At 41.7% G+C, this 21,159-nt stretch overlaps 2 protein-coding genes and 1 long non-coding RNA gene across 4 annotated transcripts in view; 1 reads left to right on the forward strand and 2 right to left on the reverse strand.

The window, feature by feature from the left end:
• The window catches only part of itgav (integrin, alpha V), a 20,354-nt gene extending 12,832 nt beyond the window's left edge, over window positions 1–7,522 (reverse strand). Inside the window, exons 1-4 of the mRNA XM_058081615.1 lie at window positions 7,082–7,522; window positions 6,054–6,184; window positions 1,417–1,508; window positions 627–741 (exon numbers count right to left, since the gene is read on the reverse strand). Coding sequence (XP_057937598.1) covers window positions 627–741; window positions 1,417–1,508; window positions 6,054–6,184; window positions 7,082–7,248 — 505 coding nt within the window. The 5' untranslated portion in view covers window positions 7,249–7,522. The remainder of the gene's footprint in view (window positions 1–626; window positions 742–1,416; window positions 1,509–6,053; window positions 6,185–7,081) is intronic.
• LOC131135568 (uncharacterized) overlaps window positions 1–14,641 on the forward strand; it is a 15,964-nt gene extending 1,323 nt beyond the window's left edge. The window contains exons 1-4 of one of the 2 annotated variants that reach the window (XR_009131618.1): window positions 7,093–7,508; window positions 8,365–8,481; window positions 11,284–11,395; window positions 14,309–14,641. This is a non-coding gene — a long non-coding RNA (uncharacterized LOC131135568). Of the gene's footprint in view, window positions 1–7,092; window positions 7,509–8,364; window positions 8,482–11,283; window positions 11,396–14,308 lie in introns of those variants that run through there. The other variant, XR_009131617.1, reaches the window with a different exon arrangement.
• Window positions 9,046–18,294, reverse strand: LOC131135564 (uncharacterized). Its single transcript, XM_058081617.1, has 17 exons — window positions 18,044–18,294; window positions 17,371–17,604; window positions 16,098–16,169; window positions 15,910–16,012; window positions 15,723–15,825; window positions 15,398–15,632; window positions 14,369–14,543; window positions 12,934–13,039; window positions 12,786–12,848; window positions 12,517–12,719; window positions 12,274–12,405; window positions 11,205–11,389; window positions 10,981–11,129; window positions 10,662–10,907; window positions 10,381–10,543; window positions 9,623–9,721; window positions 9,046–9,547 (listed from the first exon to the last, which is right to left on the reverse strand). Exons 2-16 carry the CDS (start codon window positions 17,527–17,529, stop codon window positions 9,623–9,625), a joined length of 2,193 nt encoding a protein of 730 aa, XP_057937600.1. The 5' UTR covers window positions 17,530–17,604; window positions 18,044–18,294; the 3' UTR covers window positions 9,046–9,547.
• Window positions 18,295–21,159: the final 2,865 nt, after the last annotated feature.

Here is a 21,159-nt window from a genome sequence, read left to right on the forward strand (position 1 = left end):
AGGAATGAGGAACTTTGGATAGATGCTGGATAAAATGTGGTCATTTGATTGTTAGTAAAAAGAAGTTTGCAACTGTATTGTGCCTCTGCCAATCACACCTAAAGTTTGGAATGTTTGGCAAGTGTGAGCACCATTATCCATGCCCAAATATGGCCCACTTCCTTTCCTGTACCCCTGACGAGAAAGTGTACTGTAGAACCTGGCAGGATTCAGTGCACACAGCAAGTAGCCATGTCATAAAATGACTGTAATGCAATTGCAATGCTCATTGCAGGTTATGAATATAAGAGAGACACAATATAAATAAAATACAAAGACTCTAAATAATCCAAAGGTCAAACCCACATCACCATTGCTCACCCACACCTACATTAATTTGTGTATGTAAGGAAGACGGGTAATTGAATTGATGAGATCCACCCTTTGTGTGGAAGTGATCCACACAGTCAGTGCAATTGCAGTAAGATACAGTAGCTGTGTTCAGACAGGCAAACGGGTTATGAAAAGCTCAATGTGAGTACAGGCCAGCAGGTACAAAGAACCTTGTGTGACAATACCTTAAATTTCTGACAAAGTCCTATTCAATGTGCACTTGGGCTGAAAACAAAAAGAAGCACAAAACTAACCTGATCTACAGGGCGAATATTCCACCACCTTCGTTCCTTTCTTCAGGTAACATGTTCCCACCGGCTCTCGCTCAGAGACTCCAAAAGTCGACCATTGGTACAGAGGAGCGCAGGCCTGAACACATCAATAATCAGATCATTTTCACAAGGACATTCCTAACTAGTGATTCGGGTGGGTGTTCCACTACATTTCTGCAATTAAACTCTTAATTTTTGTATAAACAATTAGATGCATATTTACGTATATTACTATACATTTATTAAAATAATGTCGCCCTAGCAGAGGTCTGCATAGCTGACAGCATGTTCGTTCTTTTCTTGAGACAACCAACATCAGCACCTCTGCAGGTTGCAGCCAAGTAGTGCACTCCTTAAACTGCTGCATACTAAAAGAGAACGGCTGTTGTGTTTTTTTTTTTTTTTTTTTTAGAAGATTAAAGTCAGGGTATCATGATGAAAAAGTTGTCATTAAAAAAAAGTAATAATTTTAAAAGGAACATTTAATATATATAAAACTAAGACAAACTGAGGAAAAGATAATAATGAAAAAAGTCAGAATATTACTACAATAGGAAATAAATGCTACTAGAATTATAGAAGTGCAAATGTTAATTCACAACATTGTATTTATTGAAGATTTGCAGGTTGTAGTATTTTATGTTTCATTTTGAAATCATACAATCTGTTTACACAAAAGTTTAAAGTATGTTTTGTATTTAGTTCGTTTACTGAAACCAAAATCAGCTGATCCGTAACTTGAAGTACCCCTACGTAACACTGAAGAACTTACCAGGATACGCACACCATCGGATCGGACAGAAGCGCCAAACCACTGCTTGGACTTGAATTCCATCTGCGCTCCAGCTGCATTCTTCCTGTCACCTGCAAAGCATTAATATTAATACAAATAAAGATGATGAACTTTAACCTGGGGATGTCCCAACCCAATCCTGTGATGGGAAATCAGGACTCTGATATATTTCTGTATTTAGTCTCATTACTTTATATCAGCTCTATAGTTATGCGGCGGTACAGAGTGAGACCTCATTACTCTATACAGCACAGAAACAGCAACGTGTATGGCTTGATTTCACTTGGCTGCAGTGACACTATTGATAGAATGCAGTCAAGAGAAGTAGAACAGGGAAGCAGCTCGAACAGCTCGGCACATGACTATCTGTGGTGTGGACGTATTTAAAAGCGAATGACAAAAGCCTTGCAATTGCCAAGTGTGAAATATGCAAACTTGGGATTTCAAGAGGTGGGAAGGAAAAAGATGCATTTAACATGGCACCTAAAAACAAACAGCTGACACAATGCAGCCAAAGACGAGTCAGTTGTTCCACATAAGCACATGCTTTAAGTTGGGACACTATCAGAGGGGTCTCCAGTAGGTAGCTCATAAGCTAGCAGTACATTGCAAGCTCATGTTGAGTAGTTCACTAAAGAATATTTGCCTCACATCTTAGTATTTTTAGTGTTTTTCGAGTACGAAAATTGATAAATCGACTAATCGAACGAAAAAACCCAAGTCGGTCATTTTGTTGGCCTTGATAAATTGACATGTGCTTGCTTATTTGTTTTCACGTCAAGTTTAATTATATAGCCCTAATCATTAAAGAGCCTCGGAGGGCTTTACAAGCGGGCAACAATCAACGACAACCAGGCAAGGAAAAATCCCCATTCTAGGATGACCAGGCTGCAATGGACGTCCACAACATTTGACACATTATGAATATATTTACAAAGTAAATTCAAATAATGGTCCAGTTCATACGTAGATGAAGTGACATCAGGAGAGTTCTCGTCTGTCTTTACTGCACAGGCTGGATAACAAGAAGATTCACTCTGCATATGGGTGAAGTTAGTTTCATGTTGGACATTTTTCTACGTCACTGTTAATTTCACTTTGGCAGTTGGCTATTCCGCTCCGTAGCAACAGTGGTAGTTCCTTCACACTGTGACCAGACTGCTCTCTCATGGTGCGGGGAGCTCGCATGGGAAGAGCAGACTACTCATTCACAGTGGCAGTCCTCACAAACACTAACCAGCCCTCTACTCAACTAATAAACATGTCAAGGCGGCAACCGGAAACATCAACTAAGTCGGTGAAAAAGCATTGATATGCTTAGTCACCGCTAGTAAATAAGCATTGCTTATTAAGCAGTATTGGTTAGCTTGGCTTAGCGGAGTATGCTGATGCCGATGTGTGTGTGTGTGCGTGTGTGTCCTACTCAGGATGTGTGAGTTGTGCTTTAGTGCTTGTTAATGGAACCCAGCCTTTTAGGTTGGCTGCTGACTCTGTGCAAGTTGTGTGTGAAACAGGTACAACAGACACGGCTATAATCAAAACACATTTTCATCACACTTCCGGCCTTCAAAATAAGAGCAGCACACATGCTTTCTAATAGTGGCAATAAAATAAGTGTCAAAGTAGCTTACATTAATAAAGCTATTACAACTGTAATAATTTAAATGCTTGTAACATTCCAATTACATTGTTAAATACTCTTGAGAAATTAAAAACTCAGTGCTTTTGATATGATGTACTCGTGTACATTTTTATGCCATACAATAAATAAAAAATTGGTGTAAAAAATGTCTATGTTGGCAGTCATATAAAACACAAACAGCTCACCTCTCTTTTCTTTAATAATGCTGGAAATTGGATAAACGCGTGCCAACCCTAGACTCTGAATGTACACTTGGACTAACTTATGTAACAAAAATATTGAAATGATAATTTCGTACATTGTGAACTAAAACAAATATATTACAGTATTCCTATTATTCTATAACAGACATCAAATTAAATGTAGGTTTCAGTCAAATAATTAAAAAAAAATAGTATTTTGTTGATCAGGTAACAAAAGGAGGCTCTGCATTTTCTATGGAGTTTAAGTGTTCTCTGCAAAATTGCCGTTAAATTAACAGTTTAGAAATGTTCGTCATAAAAACTCATTTGTTAATATAAATAATAAAAAAAAAATTGGCAGACGCAGCATGAAGATGATAACGTAGTAATGACACTTTCTTCTCCAAGTGACAACAATGACAAGAGGCTGCGTTCCTCACTAGCCCATCATGCCCCATTCCACCCCATCTGGGCAACAAGTGCTTGTGATGTGGCAAGATTTGAAACACTCACGACCCGTATAATGCACACAAATCCTTGATAATTCCACTGCATGTTGAAGATTTAAATCATGCAACAACGCCTGTGATTGTGCAAAACACACAAACACATACAGTGGGATGAAAATGTTTGGGCACCCAGCCATTTCAGTTAAATATATCATATAGTAAACAAACATTATGGGATTTACAGAAAGTGTGCAATAATTATTTAAACCAATGTAGGCAAACAAAACAAACAAAGGCAAACAAAAAAAATGACATCAATATTTATATAAACGCTTACTACAGCTTCCAATGAGGGTTTGGATTCTGGTTGAAGGTATTTCTGACCATTCCACGTTACAAAACATCTCCAGTTGAGTCAGGTTTGACTACTCTCACCGTCCTTCACCCCCGCTTATCTGAGATTTTTCTTGGCCTGCTACTCCGGGCCTTAACTAGAACTGTGCCTGTGGTCGTCCATTTCCTCACTATATTCCTCACAATGGAAATTGACAGCTGAAATCTCTGAGCTAGCTTTGTGTATCCTTCCCCTTGACCATGATGTTGAACAATCTTCACTTTCAGGTCATTTGATAGTTGTTTTTTCTTCAGAGAAGATGCAACTTGCAATGACCACCTTAAATACCCTTTCACATGATTGGCTTCACCAAATTTTGTATTCCAATAATTGGTGTTAAAAGTATTCAAATCAATAAAACAACGAGGATGCCCAAATTTATGCACCTGTCTACTTTAGTTTAAATTATTATTGCACACCTTTTTGTAAAGCCTATAAACTTAATTTGACTTCTCATCTATCTCTGTGTTTGTCTGCTATAAGATATATGTAACCGAAATTGCTGACCCAAACAACCTGTGATTTATAAAAGAAAATCTTGAACAATATCAGGGGTGCCCAAACTTTTTCAAACCACTGTACATTTATGGCAGCTCAAACAGCAGTACATGTCACTACCACATGCTCCCTGCAACTACTATGCAAGACAGTGTTTCCCTTTGGTCAGGTTGATTGTATTTGCTACATAGCGCCAGATCACATCAGTTATCTTTTATATGAAACAAGTCTATACATTGTTTTTTTATTTGATTTTATGGAGAAACAATTTGCAGCACAGCCGGCTACGCTGCGTGCATGTGTGTCTCTATTTATTAGGCAAGCATATTGTTTAGATATTATCTAATACCTGTGTCAAATCGGTACTTTTGAAACAGTGCTGGTGCCAAAATGGCCGATGAGCAACATTCCAGCACGTGTTCTGACATGTTAAACCAGTGATGAGTCCTCTCTCTCGGTAACTTGAATCAGGAACACAGAACAGCTGACAAGTGAAGTTCCATGCTTCGTTGTTGACATTTGCATCCCTGGCCCACAGAGGATGGAAACTTAGTTTACAGCAGTGATTCACAACTGGTGTGTCTGTGCTCAATGACAAGCTGTGACCAACATTGCGGAAATATATCAAATAATACTTTTCAAATATCTCATATTTATAGGGACTGTTGGCAATGGTTACACAACTGCTAAGGCACGCACGATGTAGCGGTATAGCAAGCGGGATGTCCCGATCCACTTCACTACGGTACACATGTCTGCATGGTGGTGTTTTGTGGAGTTTTCTTCTTCCTGCGGTGGCGGGAGTCAAGTTGCAACCAATTTTAAGGCGCATTATTGCACCTATCGTGTTGGCATGTGGCCCAGAGTTACGAACGTTAAATGTCAACCAGATCGGCCTAATCTAATGGTTGAAGCCAATTTCATCCAAGTACAGTGAAGCTACAGCTGATCATGAATCCTGAAGATTGGATCGGGACATCCGTAGACAAGAACCTAAGGTGCATTAATGGGCATCGGGTGATTCCATTTTTTTTTTGTCCCAGGCAAAGACACACGACCCCCTGAAAGTGGATCTGTGGGTCGTGGCCCACCAGTTGAGAATCACTCATTTATAGAACTTAGGTAGACCAACATCAACCTAAGATTGGAGCTTTTCCTCCAATTTACTAGACTAGACTACTTAATAATGGAATGTGTCCCATACTGACATGAACACAAACAGTGCTGCTTGGTGGAAACAAGACTAAAGACATTGCAACGTTTCACATGATTTTGACTATTTTAATCAAACTGTGGTTCCTTTTCCCCATTGCTGGAGTTTGTTTGGTCAGGTGTGAATGCTCTGACTGAACTTCCCAAATCACCCAGCCCAAGACCGTCCAGTAGTGGTAGTAGTAAGCAGGTGGTAAAGAGTGGAACACGATTATCAAGCTTATCAAGATTTTGGGTACCTGATGAGTCGAAATGGAGCTGCTGGCAGCCAGATGAGCTCCTCCAGGGGCAGCTGTACACAGCTCCTCTTTCCACGACGTCACCCAGAGACGATGTATTAGCCCGGGGTGCTCCGATCAGAACGTCTGATCTGTGTGGGGAAATGCCGCATTACTAAGTGACACCTCGACTCCATTTAACAGAAGAAAAGCAGCTTTATTTAACTCTTTTGGCATACTTTTTCACAACTGCAAACACAAATAACTATCAGCAATTACAGGAAAAGAAAAAAGGATGACAACAACACTGAAAAAGGGATGCTTCAGTAAACTGGAAAGAGGTCCAAACACCTCTGACTCGCCTGCTTTTTATAACATTTATGGAGTTTCTTTCGTGTTATGGTTTGTGGTTATGACAAACTCTCATTTTTCTAAACTTAATTTCAAAGCGGTTTGCTTTGTCAATACCATACTCGATGGAGAACTAGTTACATGGGAAGAATACATGTCCGCTTTTGTTCTTGTTCTGTACAAAACTACACTTCACTCACCAACTATACTACAGAAAAGGTCAGTTAGGGTTAAAGGAAAAACAAACCTAAAATTACAATTACTCAAACAATAACATGCTACTCAGTCATTTAAAAATTACATATAACAAAGATAAATTATTTTATTTAATAATAATAATTTCTTTTTTTTTTTTCAACTTAAAACAATGCTAAACAAATGTCAGCATATCAGTATCTGGAATAAAATTATGGAATGGACTAAGCAAAGAACCCAATGATAGTGGAAGAATGGAACCAAATGGAAGACAGAGGTTAGAGCAAGAACATGGATTGTCAAAAATCATGGCGGAGCGAGTTTATTATTCCTATGGGCATTTCATTGTATAGCTTGACTTTTTACATTGAGTGAAGTGTTTGTACCAGGAGTCAGTAAGACTAAAGCGATAATTTAAAGTATAAATAAATACAACTTTGGCGTCTTAACCTATAGGACTGTAGGTAACTATGCCAATGTTAACTAAAGACGTGGACTCTTACTGTTGGCTGTCGGGGGATTTGAAGAAGTCCACCGAGAAGCCGAAGTAGCTCCCCGAGGGGCCGCTGTACACAGAAGGACGCTCGGCATCCAAGTTGAAGGAGCTGCCGCTGTGGAGGAACAAGGACTCCAGGAACAGGAGGGCGATAGACGGCCAGCCTACAGCCATGGCTGCTCCGGCTGCCACCCGAGGAGACACAGACACAGGCGGCGGAACGATGTCAGTTGGCTAGCCGGAAAGCTAACTAGCAAACTGGTTTCACTACAAAAGTTGTTTAGACCTAAGCCACCACCCAAGAGGCATAACTCAGAGAAGAAAACGCTCGTTTCGCCAGTATGGAACCAGGAAGACGCCAGTACGGAAGCCCTGGGTGAGGCCGTCAATTTCGGCGCTGATGGAAGACGCTCCCCCAGGATGGCCTGCAGCTGGTACCGACCAATATGCTAACAAGCTAAAATGTTCTGTCTTAGCACACACGGCATCCGGTAATGTCCCGTCAAAATAAAAGATTAATATTGTTAACCTCATACGACGACTTTATTGTGGTAGTTTACGACATGTTTTTGTTACAACTTTATGATCCTACTATTACGCCTGTATTCCCATAACCATAAAAACTTCTCGTAATATTAAAACTTTACTCTTTAAATTGTAATATCACAGCTAATACAAATAACCTTGAAATTTATCATCATTAATGTACAACGTTATTCTTGGAACAGTAAAGCTTCATTTTTGTAATGTTATCAATTTCATCTTGTAACGTCTCATTCATTTATTCTCATAACCTTACAAGTTCTAAGGTTATGAAAATAAATAAACTACAATAAATAATCTACACTTGTAAGTTACAAGTCTAGTCAAGTCTAGTCTAAAGTGGGTTACGATGGTTGGGGGTAATGTGAATAACGCGAATAATCATTTAAAACAATGTGGCTACATATGCGTACATTGAAACAAATCGGCATGCAGTCGGGAACAGTCCTGCATTGCTAAAAAAAATACACATTGTATGCAAACACTACCCTCTACTGGTGCGTAAATTCATTACATTGCAAATTATTGATTGGTTGAGACTTGTCTGTCGCTTATTATGTCATGTGGCATCATCATCACTGGCCCACAAACGGGCAAACATTATTCATTGGGAATAAACACAAAAACATCAACAACAAACATAACTTCAATAATCAGTGCTGTGGTCACTTGTTGAAAAATTACTCTGGCGAGTTTCCAAGCCACCGAAATACTAATAACAAACTATAATTTTTTTGCTGTACACAGATGCCCGTGGCTGCCAGTGTTGCAGTGTGTTGACACCTTGGGAAAGTCCACAAAGCAGAATTTTGGAGCTTCATCGTGTTCTGGGTCACAAGGAGAGACATCCCATATGATTCATATGTACGTTGTGTGCAGCACGGTTGGTCATAACACGGGAGAATGTGCTGAATGTACTTTTGATAGTGTAGAAAGCTATGGTGGTCTTCAGTATCACACTGTAAATGATGATGATGTCTGTGTTTGCTTGACAGATAAGAAAAAGTATGAAAGTGGATCATTTGATGAACTTGTTGGGTATCGTGGAGACACGGCGCTGACCATTTCTGAGCCTAATGACATCAATCCATCCATTTTCTATACCGCTTATCCTCATTAGGGTTGCAGGGTGTTTTTGGGTGAGAGGTGGGGTACACCCTGGACTGGTCGCCAGCCAATCACAGGACACATATAGACAAACAACCATTCACACTCAAATTCATACCTATGGACAATTTGGAGTCACCAATTAACCTAGCATGTTTTTGGAATGTGAGAGGCAACCGGAGTACCCGGAGAAATCCCACGCATGCATGAGAAGATTCCAAACTCCACATAGAGATGCCCAAGGGGAGATCTGGAAGACAGGTCTTCCAGATCTCCTGACTGTGTGGCCACCTGGTGACTTCATAATGCTAATTAGATCAGTGAATTCACTCTCATCACAAACTTTGGGTCATACTGATGATTTTTCTCAGTTTGCATTTATCTATTACCAATTTTAAGCTACAACTTTTTGAAATAGTAACATAAAAACTGAATATTTCCCCATTATGCGTCCCCCAGTTTGAAAACCACTGCACTAAGGCAACAGGAAGTGATCCTTATTTGGATTAATTGTGGAGTGGCTAGTCTCTTTTTATTGATTGATTAATTTTTCTAGGCAACAAGATGACATAACACATTGTTAGCATTGTTGTGTGATGATTACAAGTCATTTCTCTTCACCATGTTATAATAAAATAGTTCAATAATACAGTAGCTATTGGACATCATTCTAAACTATCAACTGTCCAATGCTTCCAGTTAAAACTGTATGACGATCACATCTTAGCAAAGCTAAATCAGCTTCTAAAATACATTTTATTCAGTGTCAAATCTGGAATCATTTGGAAGGTCCACACACTTGGGAGTCGCCCTAGAAACAGCCCTAAAAGACAAGCAGAACAATGATGAGGTTATCAGACCTCGTTGGTCACGTGTCAGCAGCAGAGATGTTTCTTACCTAATTAGTCCAGGACATGCTAATGAGAGCGGTGCTGTCATCAACATATTTGGATCTAGCAGACCTGCGTCGTCTTCTCTTAGCGGGTCCACCACAACTCTGAGACAAAGTGTTGGGATAGGTAAGCTTGTTTAGGTGAGTTTTTAGACAACATGGCAGCTGTTAAGGAATATGGTAGGATTGAATGAAAACAGGCGGCACGGCGGACGAGTGGTTAGCGCAGACCTCACAGCTAGGAGACCAGGGTTCAATTCCACCCTCGGCCATCTCTGTGTGGAGTTAACATGTTCTCCCAGTGCATGCATGGGTTTTCTCCAGGTACTCCGGTTTCCTCCCACATTCCAAAAACATGCTAGGTTAATTGGTGACTCCAAATTGTCCATAGGTATGAATGTGAGTGTGAATGGTTGTTTGTCTATATGTGCCCTGTGATTGGCTGGCGACCAGTCCAGGGTGTACCCCGCCTCCTGCCCAAAGACAGCTGGGATAGGCTCCAGCACCCCCGCGACCCTCGCGAGGAAAAAGCAGTAGAAAATGAATGAATGAGAACAGGTGTGTTCTTGGATGGGGTAATGTGATTGGATTATGGTCAATAATAATAATAATAATAATAATAATAATAATAATACATTTAAGGGTTATGAAGGCTTAAAGTTAGGGTCCTCACTGGGACTCCAGGATTAGAAATGGAGTCCTACTTTGTGAAGGGTGCTTAGGGTGAAGGACAGAGGTCAGTGTTATGTGATCATGAAGCATACCGGCTGGCAGGCTACGTTCTGGTTGGGGCACAGTTCGACTTGGCAGTGCAGGTAAACCTCATAGCTGCCTCCAGTGAAGTGGAACATATCGAAGGAAAAGCTATTGGACACTCCGACTCCATTTCCCATCACGTTCACTGAAGGTTCCACAGGGCTTGCACAACTTCAACAGGGAACAGGTAAATACAAGCTGCAGCTTTGATCCTCTTGTTAGCTTGAGATTTACAGAGCTGAATGATAAGTGCAATTGAGAAATGTCCAAGCAGCAGTGAATGTCTCACCCATCAGTGATCAGGTCATATCTTGGACCTTCATAGGGTAATGAGGTGTTAGTGGCCCAGCAGGAGGTGGTCACCAAAGAAACCAGATTCTCGTCCAGGCCCTCTGAGATCAGATGTACCCAAACTCTTTGGTTCAACTTAATTTCTGTGTCTAACAACACAGGTTGCATGTGTTGGGTGTCCATGTAGGCTCTTATCTTCAATGTATAATTCCATAATTCAGATTCAACCTGCTGGAAGACAGAGCTGCAAATACGCACACACTTTTTGTTTTCAGCGGCTTTCAGCAGTCGACTGTGGTCAAACGTGTCAAACTCACTTGTCTCTGATTTTGAAGCTTAGAATCTGAATTTCTGGCTGTTTATGATAGCAGGAAAAGTTCAATTGGAATTCAGGAAAGTCAGCAACAGGTTCAGAGGTGTTCAATCCAGTGATGGTGTTCTTGTACACAACCACGCTGTCGTTGGCCTGTAAGGTCATGGACACTAAAGACATCATCACATGGATTTTAAACACGAGTGTCAGGACAAGAAAAACACCCACCGTTACCACGGTCCCACAGCTGTTAAGTTGATTAATACTGAAGGTCACCATATGGTCCATGTCCCTATGACCTCTACAGGAGTCATCGTTCAGGTGCAGGTCTGTGTATCGGATACCCTTTTCCTCCAGGAGACAACCGACCAGAGTGAGTGAAACAGTGGCATCCATGCAGACCGCCGGATCACCTGAAGGTCAGGACACTTTTTTTTGTCACTTATTGGTCCATGCGGGACAAACGCTCCATTCATTCATTCCTTCATTTTATACCGCTTTTCCTCACGAGGGTCGCGGGGGTGCTGGAGCCTATCCCAGCTGTCTTCGGGCGAGAGGCGGGGTACACCCTGGACTGGTCGCCAGCCAATCACAGGGCACATATAGACAAACAACCATTCACACTCACTTTCACACTATGGCCAATTTTTTTTAATTTGAATTTTTTTTAATTTGGGCAAATATATGAAACATTACAGTGCATTTCTTACTTCAATCAAAATATAACTTTCCATTATTTACATTTGTATTCAGCTTTCTGATCTCAAGCCCAAAAGGAGTAGGCTGAAGCAAATAATATAAATGCCTACCCCTTTTTGCAAGATATAATTATGTTCATGCCACTGTCTTGTTTTCCCCTGTTATTATCATTGTAATATTATTATTGTTATTATCATTATTGTTATAATCTTTATCATTATGGCCATCATTATAATCATCATTAATATTACCATTTTCATCATTATAGTTAACATTAATTAATTACTTCATTTATTTTCTACCGCTTTTTCCTCACGAGGGTTGCGGGGGTGCTGGAGCCTATCCCAGCTGTCTCCAGGCGAGAGGCGGGGTACACCCGGACTGGTGGCCAGCCAATCACAGGGCACATATAGACAAACAACCATTCACACTCACATTCATACCTATGGACAATTTGGAGTCGCCAATTAACCTAGCATGTTTTTGGAATGTGGGAGGAAACCGGAGTACCCGGAGAAAACCCACGCATGCACGGGGGGAGAAAATGCAAACTCCACACAGAGATATCCGAGGGTGGAACAAATGCTCCAGCTCTTACCTAAAGTGTCGTTGGACCTGAAGTCGGAAGCAAAAATGGCCCGACAGAAGCACATGATTTGACCGTTGATGCCGTCAGCACAGAACTCGTGATCAACGCATTGTGTGTCATTACAGAAGGCCCGAGGTGCAGCTGGAACACAACATCAGCACCATAACACCTTAAAAACATGCTTATTGTCATAACCATTCTGACCAAGGATGATTTCACTTGGAAGACTTGTTACAAAACAGAAAGTCTTACGGCAGTTAGCATCTGTCCGCCAGTTGTCCACTGTATGATTCTGTTTCAGAGAGCAAGCGTGAGCGTAAGCCTCCATAAACTCACACCTGAGACCATCCACATCGGGGTAATGACATAGCGTGTAGTTGCAGGCGGCAATGTACGGCTCTGGGTCGACAACGGCGTGACAGTCAGCAAAATAAGATCCGTTCAGGACTTGACAGCTGTATTGGAGATGGAAGGTTGAAGTCCATAGTCAAATGTTTGTATTGTGGAGTGTTTCTGCTCACTGCTCAGTCACTGTGGTACAGTTGATGGAGTCATCGGCTGGCTCGCTGTACTGCGTCTCACATCTATGGGGAGAATAAAACAGCAGGGGGTGGTTCATTGATACAAACAAAGTAATAGTGAAATGTTCAAATAGTCATGAGGTCTCACCCATCGAGGCTGAAATTAGACGACTTCACGTCACTTAAAGTCATGCTGGAGTTGAAACACAGACTGTCTGAGTGTTCAGTTATGCCTCTTTCCACTGCAGTTGAGCCTGAATAGTTTAAAAAGACAATACTTGTTTGTCCTTGCATCAACATGAATTAGAAGAAGAACATTATAGTAGGACGGCACGGCGGTCTAGTGGTTAGCGCGCAGACCTCACAGATAGGAGGACCAGGGTTCAATTCCACCCTCGGCCATCTCTGTGTGGAGTTTGCATGTTCTCCCCGTGCATGCGTGGGTTTTCTCCGGGTACTCTGGTTTCCTCCCACATTCCAAAAACATGCTAGGTTAATTGGTGACTCCAAATTGTCCATAGGTATGAACAAAAAACTCTGTTTGCTTTTTGCTCACAAATTCTGACACCAAAATGCCTTTGCGAACATGAAGCACAAAAGGACACGCAAACTAAGACACAGTAATACCTTGTAACAAGAGTATTACCATGATGACATGTACAGGTATACAAATTATAGTACCAAAATAAGCAAGCACATCCTAGGATACCTAAAACCAGCATGTTAAAACTAGTAGATCTTAACTTTTGGTTGTCAAAGTTTTTAATACAAACTATTTGTTTTTGTGCATCAGTTTGTTGTATATGTTAACCTGTGGTAACAATTTTTGGATATAATTTTGGACAATCAAAAGTCAAACAGCAATCCATTACTCCAATTGTACTAATTTATCAATTAAAATCAAATCACACTCCCAAGTTAGTAAGTCAGATCACATATATTGTGGTTATACTTTGTTGGGTAAGATCATTTCTCAGAGAGATATGAGATATTTAACTTCTTACCAACATTTTGTAGTTCCACCCTTAAAGGTTGACTTTCTATACTTTTTAAGTTGGGGCTCATTTTAAGGGCAATTTTAGTTTATTTTTGTCTTATTTGGAAAACTGACTTAGGCTGCATGGTTGTGGAGTGGTTAGCACACAGGCCACGCAGTCATGAGATCGGGAAGATCAGGGTTTGATTCTCCGCTCAGGCATCAGTGTGTGGAATTTGCTCCAAATTGTCCATAGGTATGAATGTGAGTGTGAATGGTTGTTTGTCTATATGTGCCCTGTGATTGGCTGGCGACCAGTCCAGGGTGTACCCCGCCTCTCGCCCAAAGACAGCTAGGATAGGCTCCAGCACCCCCGCGACCCTCGTGAGGAAAAAGCGGTAGAAAATGAATGAATGAACATTATAGTAGCTCACATCAATGGAACTAGACCTGAATTTAATGGCCAAGGAAAGGTATTATTTGACTGGTCAATTTAGTATTCAAGTCATGTTGCTCATCACTATAATACTCTGCTCTTTACTTGAAGTCACCAAAGAGGAAGACTGGAGGTTTGGAAGCACGAAGGTGATGATGAGGAGAAACTCACTTGCCAGCATCCATGGATGTGTTAGGAGGATCTGAGCAGTGTCTCCATTAAAGAAGACAGTAATGTTGTAATTGGACTGATATATGGTGACTGTAATCCCAGTCTGGTCCTGGTGGAGGTCCAAACCTTCATGTTTTTCAAGCACACCGTTGATGTCCACATAGGTGTTGTTCACCTGCATCACAAACAAGTGGATCAAACATACTCAACATCTTGGGCTTTAATTCAGTAGACCGGGTGCAGGTGTGGCGCACCTGACCTGTGCCACAAAAAACAGGGTGTGTCCAGCGCACATTGCATATTTTGTGAGCGTCACAGTCCGGTGCAGCGCCGCGCAACCACGCCTCTATCCTCCATTTGATGGTATATTTGCAGGATCTCCTCCTTAACCAACTTTATATTAATCATTGTTTTTAGTTGTTAATTATTAGTCGTGGCTGCATAGCAGCCAAGTGGTTAGCGCGCAGGCCTTACAGCTAGAAGAACAGAGTTCGATTCGGTGGAGTTTGCATGTTCTCCCCGTGCATGTGTGGGTTTTCCCCGGGGACTCCGGCTTCCTCCCACATTCCAAAAACATGCTAGGTTAATTGGTGATTCCAAATTGTCCATAGGTATGAATGTGACTGTGAATGGTTGTTTGTCTATATGTGCCCTGTGATTGGCTGGCGACCAGTCCAGGGTGTACCCCGCCTCATATGATGCAGCTCATATGTTCAGCTGCCGTCACGTTGAGATTTCCCATTACAGGCTGCGCTTCGCCTGCGCCAGGAATAGACCAGCTGTTTTGTCACAAAACTGTCACTGCACCAAGCTGAAAATGTGGACACCTCCCAAGGTGTGCCGCCATGCCCATCTACCAAATTGCCTGTGCACAGTCGTGCACTGGACCAAATTACCACTGCGCGAGCTGTGCTATGCTCTGCCACACTGCACCACAAAATTAGAGCCCCTTGTCTTCATGGAGGAGAAACTACAACTTCAATATCTGCAGTCTTTTATGACAGTCAAATTCTGATGAAGGCAACTTACCAAAACTTTGACGCCTGGTCCCAGTTGAATGACATCATCATAGTCCAGTAGCTCGATGAAGACACGGTCCAAAAACATGACGTCTTTACGACGCCGTTCCTTGAAAAGCGCCACAATGTGGACACTTGAATTGGAGAACAAAGTGTAGGCACAGCGATCTTCCACTGAGGAAGAGTTTTGAGAATAATCGATGATGGTGGAACCAGTCACAGTGCAGATGGCGCCTTGCACACAGCTGACAGAGAGATGAATGGGAAGGGGGGCATCATCAACAAAGCAAAGTGAAGACATAGGCAAAATAAAAAACTAAGAAAAATATATTTACTAGTCATTTATTTGAGGTATGGCATCAAGGTGGGCTGTTGCGTTGCAATGAATGAAGGTGCCTTGTGAGTCACAAGTCATGGTGTCAGTTGCGTAAAACTCATCTGGAAACAACACACAACAGTGAGTTAGGTCACAGATGATGCTACAGGTTTTCATTCAGCCAGAAGATTATCTCAAGTCGCTACCTTCGTATCTGCAACCACTCAAGTCTCTGTAGTTTGGATTTGGCTGCGTGATGTTCCAGCGGTCTATTTCCTCTCCGTTGACGATGGTAACGGCATGATCTGCCTGCCGTGGTCAAGGTAACATATTTTTTTTTGTAGAACCAGCTAAGTACTGTCATTCTTGTAGTTTATCATGTTTATGTTCTTACCGGGCTCCCGGTCTCTTTCAAGGTCAGACGTACAGCTTGCTGTTTTCCAAAACGGCGGAACTCGACCTGGATCTAAAATTATATCGTTAGACTGTGTATACTTATAGGTTATCACATGGTTTGTCTCGTATCAGGCCAGGTATCATGCCCCCAAGTGTACTTGGGGGCACCTTCGGTCTCGGGCTGATACTGACACTTGGGGGCATGATATCTGGCCTGATACCAGACAAACCATGTGATGATCTTATTATCACATACTATTTAATCATGAGCTTATTATCACGTACTATTTAATCAAAAGACCATTTTTGGTGACTGGAGAAGCACTAGGAATATTTATAGTGTGTGTTCACGCTCGTGCGCTGTTCTCTGATTGGTTGTTTCACAGGCACGATACCAGAGCAGCGCGCTCTGAGTGGACAGCTACGGGGGCTGATACTGGACATGGTTAAACTCTATATTTTATCAGTATCACTGCCCTGGGCTTTGACACCGTATCATTTCGGCCTTTTCCCGTATCATTCATGGGCGGTTTCTAGGGTACAGGGCCAATTAATACTCTAGTATGTGATAATAAGATCATCACATGGTTTGTCTGGTATCAGGCCCAGTATCATGCCTCCAAGTGCCAGTATTAGCCCGAAACCTACTGACACCTCCATGAACACAGAAAATTTTCAGTTTATTACATGTATTATAGTATCTAAAGATTTGAACTCTAAAAATTTGAACGCACATGTCCAATTTTCATGTTTTGGTACTTTTTGGACAATTTTCTATTCTTGAACAAGGAGCTGAACAGTAACTTGAAGTGTATTGGTGGATCTATGGATAACACGCCTCTTGTGAATATTACTGTTCAGCTCCTTGTTCAAGAATAGAAAATTGTCCAAAAATTACTAAAACATGAACAATTGGACACGTGCTTTCCAAATTTTAGAGTAGGTCAAATTAAGTTAAGTTACTAAAGATTTTGGTGCATTCTAAGTTTAACCTGAAATTTCACCTAAAAGCCGAATATCTCTGACTTTTTGTGAGTTGTGTATGTTATTTTGTTATTGTTCATTTTCCCGGGGTACTCCTCCAAAAACATGCAAGTTAGGTTAATTGGTGACTCTAAATTGTCCATAGGTATGAATGTGAGTGTGAATGGTTGTTTGTCTATATGTGCCCTGTGATTGGCTGGCGACCAGTCCAGGGTGTACCCCGCCTCTCGCCCAAAGACAGCTGGGATAGGCTCCAGAAAACCCAGTTTTGTTGTCGGTGTGCTTACCAGATCTACATTACTGTCATTGCGCAGGATCACTCTTGCAGCACATGGTGATATTCCCATGAAACCTTCCAGATTCGTCAGATATGGTGACGATGGACTTGTTTGACTATTTGTTTTGATTTTCTTGCTTCCTTTGTTTGCATGTTCTCGGTAAATCATTAAACAATCGTTTGGGCTTCCACTGATGTACTGGCCGTTGAAGCAGAGCGTGGCTCGCCCATCAGTGATGTTTGCCTGTTAAAATCGGAGAGAGAGAAAACAAACAACTGATGCACAAGGATGAAAAAGATGACAAATCTCAAGTGTTTCATGAACAGCATCACTGTGTAATATGGCAACTGTCACGATCGCGCTTGGCAGTGTTGCGATGCCACCCCAGGATGCAGAGAGCAGGACCAAAAGTGCAAATAAAAGGTTGTTTAATGCAATAATGGCAGCAGCAGGAAAACACAAGAGCCACTACAAACCAAAGACAATTCGCAATGAAGCCACAACAGAAAGAGCACGCACCTGAACTAAATAGGGATAATGAAATTAGTAGCAGGTGCGTGAAAAGAGCAGGCACAAGGAAAACGGAAGGGAACAACAAAGGAAGTGGTTACCAAAATAAGGGCATGGAAACCGGAACAGAGGCAAAGAAGGAAACTAAGAGAGCTGTCACAAGTCGACTTACAAATATTGTGGTGTAATTTTTTCCATAGAAGTTAATGGGACAGTTGGTGACATTCACTTCCTTAGTGTACTGAGCTGTCACACCTGCATAAGGAGACAAGTTCAAGTCCTGCCTGATCAGCCTGCTCTGTTGTGTTGCTGTCTAGTGCTTTCCATGCCAGTCACTTCCCCAAATCCTCTTTTTCCAACTGACTCGTCGTCTACCAAGCTCCTTAAAGTCATTAAGGCTATATCTGGTGTGAAGTGGGTGTGGTTACCTGGCAGCAGGCTGACTACAGCCGTGACCAACAGGAGGAGGAGCATGTTCCAGACAAGCAATCAGCTGGCAGAGACCTGCAAGACACATCAAACATGTTGGAGTGTCAAGCCACTTGTGGTCAGCCTAGTAGCAATGTTAAAAGACGTGGAACATGAAATGTAGCTACCACGGATCACATACATATTGTTCACGTATATTGTGACCTTAAGTCAAGGGTGTCAAACTCATGCCACGGAAGGCCGAGACACAGGTTTTCTTTCCAGCAGGTGATTTCAATGATTAACCCTCCTTTGGTTTGTGGGAGGGCGGCACGGTGGATGAGTGGTTAGCGCACAGACCTCACAGCGAAGAGACCAGGGTTCAATTCCACCCTCGGCCATCTCTGTGTGGAGTTTGCATGTTCTCCCCGTGCATGCGTGGGTTTTCTCCGGGTACTCCGGTTTCCTCCCACATTCCAAAAACATGCTAGGTTAATTGGTGACTCCAAATTGTCCATAGGTATGAATGTGAGTGTGAATGGTTGTTTGTCTATATGTGCCCTGTGATTGGCTGGCGACCAGTCCAGGGTGTACCCCGCCTCTCGCCTGGAGACAACTGGGATAGGCTCCAGCACCCCCTTGACCCTCGTGCGGAATGAAAATGAATGAAATGAAAGAATGCTCGAACTAAAAAAATACCCTTCAGAACCCTGCCACAAAATGTCAGTAAAACATTAAGCACCATCAGCTTTGACACGTTCCACACACGGCATATAAATGTAAGATAGATGAAATATTGCAAACAAGATGAAAAACACTGAAAATATCCATTTAAATGTTCTTACTATGTTAGACAAATTCGCCAGTCATATTTAATTTGTTCATCAAGGAGCCAGTTGACTCGACTTATCTTGGGTTTTTCCCAGATGACTGAACTCCACATATCACTTAATTGTCATGTCATTTCAGCCGTTGTGAGCATAGATGAGGGTAGAAACATACAGTGCATCCGGAAAGTAATCACAGCGCTTCACTTTTTCTACATTTTGTCATTCCAAACTGTATTAAATTAATCTCTTACCTCAAAATTCTACACGAAATACTCCATTAAGACAATGTGAAAAAAGGTTTTTTTTTGACATGTTTTGAATTTATTAAAAATAGAAAACAAAAAAATCACATTTACATAAGTATTCACAGCCTTTGCTTAATACTTTGTTGATCCACCTTTGGCAGCAATTACAGCCTCAAGTCTTTTTGAATATGATCCCACAAGTTTAGCACACCTATCTTTAGGCAGTTTTGCCCATTCTTCTTTGCAATAAGTCTCAAGCTCCATCAGGTTGGATGGGAGACGTCTGTGCACAGCCATTTTCAGATCTCTCCAGAGATGTTCCATCGGATTCAAGTCTGGACTCTGGCTGGGCCACTCCAGGACATTCACGGAGTGGTTCTGAAGCCAATCTTTTGAGATCTTGGCTGTGTGCTTCGGGTTGTTGTCCTGCTGAAAAATGAACCTTCGCCCCAGCCTGAGGTCAAGAGCGCTCTGGAGCAGGTTTTCATCCAGGATATCTCTATATATTGCTGCATTCATTTTTCCTTCTATCCTGACTAGTCTGCCAGTTCCTGCTGCTGAAAAACATCCCCACAGCATGATGCTGCCACCACCATGCTTCACTGTAAGGATGGTATTGGCCTGGTGATGAGCAGTGCCTGGTTTCCTCCAAACATGGCGCCTGGCATTCACACCAAAGAGTTCAATCTTTGTCTCATCAGACCAGAGAATTTTGTTTCTCATGGTCTGAGAGTCATTCAGGTGCTTTTTTGCAAATTCCAGACGGGCTGCCATGTTCCTTTTACTAAGGAGTGGCTTTCGTCTGGCCACTCTACCATACAGGCCTGATTGGTGGATTGCTGCAGAGATGGTTGTCCTTCTGGAAGGCTCTCCTCTCTCCACAGAGGAACGCTGGAGCTCTGACAGAGTGACCATCGGGGCCTTGGTCACCTCCCTGACTAAGGCCCTTCTTCCCCGATCGCTCAGTTTAGAAGGCCGGCCAGCTCTAGGAAGAGTCTTGGTGGTTCCAAACGTCTTCCATTTACGAATAATGGAGGCCACTGTGCTCATTGGGACCTTCAAAGCAGCAGAATTTTTTCTGTATCCTTCCCCAGATTTGTGCCTCAAGACAATCCTGTCTCGCAGGTCTACAGACAGTTCTTTTGACTTCATGCTTGGTGTTTGTGCTCTGACATGCACAGTCAACTGTGGGACCTTATATAGACAGGTGTGTGCCTTTCCACATCATGTCCAATCAACTGAATTTACTGTAGGTGGACTCCAATTAAGCTGTAGAAAGATCTCAAGGATGATCAGTGGATAAAAGATACACCTGAGCTCAATTTTGAGCTTCATGGCAAAAGCTGTGAATACTTATGTAAATGTGATTTCTTAGTTTTCTATTTTTAATAAATTCAAAAAAAAGTAAAAAAAAAACCTTTCACATTGTCATAATGGAGTATTTTGTGTAGAATTTTGAGGTAAGAGATTAATTTAATACAGTTTGGAATGAGGCTGTAACATGACAAAATGTGGAAAAAGTGAAGCGCTGTGAATACTTTCTGGATGCACTGTAATAAATAATAAATAATAAATAATAATGTGGAGAATAAATAGATTACATCAAATATGAACAATGTACAGCGTAAACAGTAATTTGTACAAATAATTTAAATAATTTAGAATAAACAACAATAATTAAAATTTTGCGTGTGGGCATTACACTATCCTCACTCATGAATAAAATCCTGAGATACTTAAACTTGGGGCAAGTATACGTAATGTTCTCATGTTCTACATCTTCTTCTCCTTCCCTCTCCTCCTTA

Source organism: Doryrhamphus excisus, chromosome 9, assembly GCF_030265055.1.
Source record: "Doryrhamphus excisus isolate RoL2022-K1 chromosome 9, RoL_Dexc_1.0, whole genome shotgun sequence".
Taxonomy (NCBI): Eukaryota; Metazoa; Chordata; class Actinopteri; order Syngnathiformes; family Syngnathidae; genus Doryrhamphus; species Doryrhamphus excisus.

Coding starts and splice junctions, on each gene's coding strand:
- LOC131135564 (XM_058081617.1), bottom strand. CDS start 17,529: ATGATTTACCGAGAACATGCAAACAAAGGAAGCAAGAAAATCAAAACA. Junction 16,013..16,097: donor TGAAAGAGACCGGGAGCCCG/GTAAGAACATAA, acceptor TGACCACGGCAG/GCAGATCATGCCGTTACCAT. Junction 15,826..15,909: donor GAGTGGTTGCAGATACGAAG/GTAGCGACTTGA, acceptor TGTTGTTTCCAG/ATGAGTTTTACGCAACTGAC.